The following is a 6000-nucleotide window of genomic DNA, read 5'->3' as shown; positions in this document are numbered from 1 at the left end:
CAAAAAATTATATAATATAGTATTTCGTTAACAAAGACCAAAAATTCTCAAACTAAATGCGCTTTGAGCTGAGATCTGCCTAGAGCTTGCCAGTTGAACTAGTATGTAAATAGGAGACAAAAAAAAAAATTAAACAAATTCACAAAATGTTTATAAACAGGCAATTAAAATCTTGAATTAAATATGGAATTAAGTACAAATCTCTTTATGTATCAAATATACATATACACTATATGCAGATATGCACTATATACAACTAAAAACGCGCCTGCTGTCTTAAGCTCAAGCGTTCTTAATGATTTTTTTTTATTATAAACTATTTTTATAAAAATCAGCGATTATGCAAGTATAAGTTTCAAGTCTGGTATTTACACAACACTCACAAATACATATGTATATTAAAACCATATTTATATGGCATGATTAAATATTAAAAGCCTTTGCACTTGCCTCGTACATACATACATTATGTATATGGTATGTGTAATTGAGCATGTTAATATAAATCTTCTGAAGCCTTACGCGTAAATCGTTTCAAGCTCAGCTTAGCCTAATCACACGCTTCCTAATGACGCCGCGTGGGCGGATTAAATCACAGCGGCTGCTTGAAATTTAAATACGAGTTGATATTAGCCGACGCAGCGGGCGATATAAATATAAATATGTACATATATACATATATACTCACAGCTTATTGAATGGAGCGGTCGCATAAATCTGTAATAATTTTAGGTCAAGTATGGGATAAAAATTGAGAAAAAACTAATCTCAAATGAGTAAAATGAAACTAACTAAATCGGTTAGTTTGTATCGCAGCTATATGCTATAGTGATCCGATTTTCTTCAATTTCTTCGGATATTCTATCGTTACCTAGGATAAAAATCCCTGCCCAATTTTCTGAAGATATATTTACAAATAAAAGAGTTTCTCATACAAGAGCTTGCTTTTGATTGGTCAGTTTGTATGGTTGCTATATGCGAAAATTCCGAAAAATAAGCAGCTTTTTCAGGAGAAAAGCACGTGTTCAAAATTTCAGATCGATATTTAAAAAACTGAGGGACTTTTCGTCACAGACGGACATGTTTAAATCGGATCGCTCGAGAATACAATAAAATATACTTACTTGATGCTTATTTAACGCACTTTTACAAAAAAAACAAGATTTTAAACCGAATCGGATGATATAAATATGTCCAAACCACATGCCACTGAACGAAATAATAAGAAGAATTTTTGCTCGCTGCAAAAACATGAACTGAAACACACTAGAAAGTGCTTCCACTGCGATATGCTTCTCAAACTAAATTTTTGTAGAGATCACATCAATCTCAAGCCTCCTCAGGTCTCTTTCCTCTTAACTGCTACTGTTGCAGCAAAATAATTTCCAGTCACTAAACATTGATAATATAAGGTACATAAACTGTATTAATATACTTTTAATTATTTCGTGGTAGTTTTATCTTTGTTTCCTAAGATAAGCGTGAGAGAGGGAAGTTATGAAACTTTTTATACATCGGCTTAATACTAATCATTAAAACGCGCTAAAAATCAAATTTACGACCATATTTTATAAGAAAAATGGCAACAAAAAATTAATAAAACAATTTCTGCTTACAGGCGATCCCATTGCATGCATCAATGACGGCTCCATACCAATGCATGTCATCAACACATTCTGTTGGATCACGTACACATTCACCATACCCGGTCAGCAGCATCGTCAAATTGGCACAGATGTCGCAGCGCACGGTCTGGGCAATGAATATGGACAAGAGAAGCGTTACCACAGCTACTATCAGTGGGTGCCATTTGTGCTGTTCTTCCAGGTGCGTGAGACTGTTGACTAATTTACGCGTGAAAATCAAATTAATTCACATTTTTCATTATTTTAGGGACTCATGTTCTATGTACCGCATTGGATTTGGAAGAATCTGGAAGATGGCAAAATGCGCAACATCACCGAGGGTCTACGCGGTTTCATTACCATGCCCGAAGATTATCGCAAAGATCGGCAAGAACGCATCATAAAATACTTGAAGCAGAGCTTAAATTCGCATAGCAGTTACTCATTTGCTTACTACTTCTGCGAGGCTTTGAATTTCGCCAATGTTGTGTTGAATATCTTTTTGGTGGATAAATTTTTGGGTGGCGCTTTCATGACATACGGCACCGATGTGATTAAGTTCTCAAATATGGATCAGGAGCGTCGTTTTGATCCGATGATTGAAATCTTTCCACGTTTGACGAAGTGTACTTTCCGCAAATTCGGCCCGGGCGGTTCACCACAGACGCACGACACGTTGTGTGTGTTGGCTTTGAATATTTTGAATGAGAAAATTTACATTTTCTTGTGGTAAGCTGTTGCTGTTGTTGGTGTTTTGGTTTGCGGTTTTGAAAAACAAAAAAATATGTTTGATTTGTAGGTTCTGGTTCATCATTTTGTCCGTGCTCTCTGGCTTGGCTTTAATTTACTCACTTACCGTTATAATGATGCCGACAACACGCGAAACGATAATCAAACGCTCTTATCGTACGGGACAGCACAAGGAAATCCAATATTTGATACGCCAGTTGGATGTGAGTTGTGGAGAATGCAGTTATATAACATATGTATATGGATCATGCCGTACAAAATGTGAATGTAAAATTTTTTTTCGAGCAAAAATTTTTGCTTTTTTGCTTTGAGCAAAAATATTGTAAAAGTTTTTTTAATTCGACACATCTTTAAAAATTTTGAGGTTATGCATTTTTAAAATTCAATGCTCAAAATAATGTTTGCACAAAAAAAAATGTCAATATATATTTTGGATGGCATGACCCGTATACATATATATTTTTTATACGATTTAATATTAAATTATTTATTTTTGCATTTCCGCAGATTGGCGACTTCTTGGTTTTGCACTTTTTGGGACAGAACATCAATACAAAGTATTACTGTGACTTGGTGCAGGAGCTTTGCCTCGCACTCGGCGCTTCACGTTCGCCATCGGCGCCATCCACCTTGGAGATGCATCCCATGTATCCGCAAGTAGATCGATTCGGCAAGGAGACCGAGACATAAATCAATGCACAGTTGGCGGACGGGAGCGAAATAGTGCAAACAAAAAACGGGGAATAAAACAAAACAATTCACGAAAAGAAAGTTAAAATGCCAATAAAAATCAAAAACTACAAAAACACACGGGCAAGCATATACAAAAATCTGATGAGAAAGCGAAAATGCTAAGGACAGTCAGTGCTCGGCGTTCTGCTGTTTACTGTCAGCTGGATACTATGCACGAAAACATCCAACTACTACCATACAATGCACCTGCGCTCTACTAGAAATAAAATAAATAAAATAACGAGAGACAGACAACCACAGCAATAACGGCAAATACGGTGTCTCTCAAAATAATGACAAAGCAGCAAATTTTTAAAACATAAAATTAACAGTACTTCGATTGTAAAACACCGAAAAGCATACAAATGTGCCAAGCAAAAATATATATAATACAAAAACAAAAATAAAATATAATACAAAAAATTAATAATAACTGCCAACACACAACGTCTGCGCAACAGTGCAATTTCTCCATTTGCAAGTCTTTTGCAAGATCGTGTGCACACACACACACACACGCGAATAAGCTAAGCACAAACATTATAGAATTTATTATCTAAAACCATAACTAAAGTTGTCCAATACGCGCAGCACTTATACTTGCTATAATATAATTATAAAATACTGATCAATTGTATAAGCCACATTTCCCTCCTTCCATGTTCATAACTTTAAACTTTTTATATGCGCATTTCTTATATACTTATATGACTTTTTAGTACATAAATTAAATACTGTAAGCCTTTAGATTTTACTTGAATGATCTTTTACATACATACATACATACATACATACATAAATATGAAAATATTAAAAACTGCAAATTTGTTTAAGTTAAATCTTAAAAAAATTAACATAAACAAAAAACAAAAAACAAAAAAAAAAAAAAAGAATACAATTAGTATACATTTGATAATTTGTATTTTGATAAAGTGTTTAGATAAGCTAAAGTTTAGAAATTCTTGTACGAAAATGCGAATATTGTGATTGTTAGGGAGACTTCTTTAAATAAATTTTTCTATTTTATGAAGCGATAATCAACAGCTATTGTGCTTATTGAGAAATTGTATTCGTTTTTTGAAAAAAAAGTACTTATATTTATTCTTTGGAAATAAGAAAAAGTTTTTTATAGCTCAGTTAATGAGTTCAGTTAATACTGTATGCGTCTCCGATATGGATACAGGCGCTAGACATAAAATCATTTGCTAGACCAACTAACGCAGTACATAGACTTACAGACTGATTCCAGACATTTGTGGATAGATAGACCACATGGGGACCTGAATTTTCGCTTAACCCAAATACTCAGTAGCAATAAGTGCTTTAGAAGATACCTAAACATATATCGTAATAACTTAAGTTCATATTATCCGACGTGTACAGAGTGTATAGAAGACTCTGAGCAGTACTCTATCATTGTCCTCGGTTCCAAGTATAAGAAAAAAGTAGAAAACCACACTTGGAGATAGTCGCACTGTGGACAATTTGTCTGCACTTATGTGCGAGTTCTTTGTAAAAAGGAAAGTTGTCAGTGAAGCGGCTGCTCTAATTATCTCTAATTGAGAGATTTTTGGTTAGGATATGGTGACTGTGACGGTCAATCTAAAGAAAGAATATGGTTTCCATGTTTCCATAGAGTACAGAATCTGCTCCTATGTTTCGGATCATTGTCTTTTTGCGCGCTCTAGTGCCTATGCACAAGAAATTTAGTAGGTACTTTTTTCTTCACCAAAGAGGCCTTTAATAATGTGCGCCAGATTGCGCTTAATAAAGCACTCGAAAAGTTTAAGGTGGAATCAAAATTGAAAGGACTCATATATAGTCTTCCTTGTGACAGAATGATTGTAGTGGTATTGATAGTATAATGATGGCCCAAAACGTTATCAAGAGCACCCCGTAAGTTATAGTACTTTCCTCACTGTTTTAGATCCTGCTGGTAAATGATTTACTGATTTTACTCATAAATTGGAGAATCACTATAACTACAACCGGTATATTCATCATAAGTACGCGGGTCTATATCGTAATCAAATTTTAAAGAATATAAAAGCTTAAAATAAATTATGCGCACAACCGTTATCTAGTGGTGAATTTGGAAAAAATATAGCCTTCATTGCAGCGCTTTCTTTTAAAGAAAGACTAAAAAAGGTTGGGTTGGGTATAGAAATTTATTTTCGCCTTTTATAAAACCATTTCAAATAATGAGCATTAGAAAAGGTTTCAGAGAAGTTTGTTTAACTTATATTTTATATATAATACTACTGGATCCAGACACGCGTTGCTGTGGTATACATTTTATACTATTATTCATGTCATAAACTATTCAATAYAGTGAAAATTTTATTTACGAATAAAGGCGAAACCGTTTTTGTCGATATAGGAATCCAAAGGATTGTAGTTGAGATTTAATTTAGAATATGTTCATACAAATAAATTATATTGAAAAAAATAACGAATTTAAGGCTGCTTTATCAATGACTCGTTACCAGTCTTTCTTAATAGAGCTTTCACTGTATTTTTTATATATGCATGTTTTTCACCATCCTATCTTCTAAGTTGGCACGAACTGGACACAACGTGCTAAATTTTACTAAAATCGCTTCAGTAGTTTAGGAGTCCATCGCGGACAAACAACGTGACACGTGATTTTTTTTTTTTAAGATATGTATATAGGGAAATTATACTTATTCAAGCATTTAATCTTGAGCCATCACTTACCGATTTCCCCAATCGATGCGTGAAACAACCAATGTTTGCAATTCCAATGTTTGGTCCTGCGTCAATGTGGCACCTAAGAGCTCACGTCGACACTCCAAGATGGACAACATTACCTTGCGTAATGTGTGAAATTTGTACGTTTCTCGATCCTTTAGAGTATAAAATTATAGAAATA

The 6000-nt window shown here is 34.1% G+C and overlaps 2 protein-coding genes across 5 annotated transcripts in view; one reads left to right on the top strand and one right to left on the bottom strand.

Moving 5' to 3' along the window:
- LOC108975519 (innexin inx3) overlaps window positions 1–3682 on the top strand; it is a 20773-nt gene extending 17091 nt beyond the window's left edge. For all 3 annotated transcript variants that reach the window (XM_018944050.1, XM_018944051.1, XM_018944049.1), the window contains exons 3-6: window positions 1619–1827; window positions 1894–2354; window positions 2425–2578; window positions 2883–3682. In XM_018944050.1, coding sequence (XP_018799595.1) covers window positions 1619–1827; window positions 1894–2354; window positions 2425–2578; window positions 2883–3065 — 1007 coding nt within the window. In that variant the 3' untranslated portion in view covers window positions 3066–3682. The remainder of the gene's footprint in view (window positions 1–1618; window positions 1828–1893; window positions 2355–2424; window positions 2579–2882) is intronic.
- LOC108975518 (dedicator of cytokinesis protein 3) overlaps window positions 1–6000 on the bottom strand; it is an 81945-nt gene that overhangs the window by 34129 nt on the left and 41816 nt on the right. For both annotated transcript variants that reach the window (XM_018944048.1, XM_018944047.1), the window contains exon 3: window positions 5826–5974. In XM_018944048.1, coding sequence (XP_018799593.1) covers window positions 5826–5974 — 149 coding nt within the window. The remainder of the gene's footprint in view (window positions 1–5825; window positions 5975–6000) is intronic.

The sequence above is a fragment of the Bactrocera latifrons genome, unplaced genomic scaffold (assembly GCF_001853355.1).
Source record: "Bactrocera latifrons isolate USDA-ARS-PBARC rearing strain unplaced genomic scaffold, ASM185335v1 scaffold_66, whole genome shotgun sequence".
Lineage (NCBI taxonomy): Eukaryota > Metazoa > Arthropoda > Insecta > Diptera > Tephritidae > Bactrocera > Bactrocera latifrons.
This window is presented reverse-complemented; position numbering and strand designations above follow the sequence as displayed.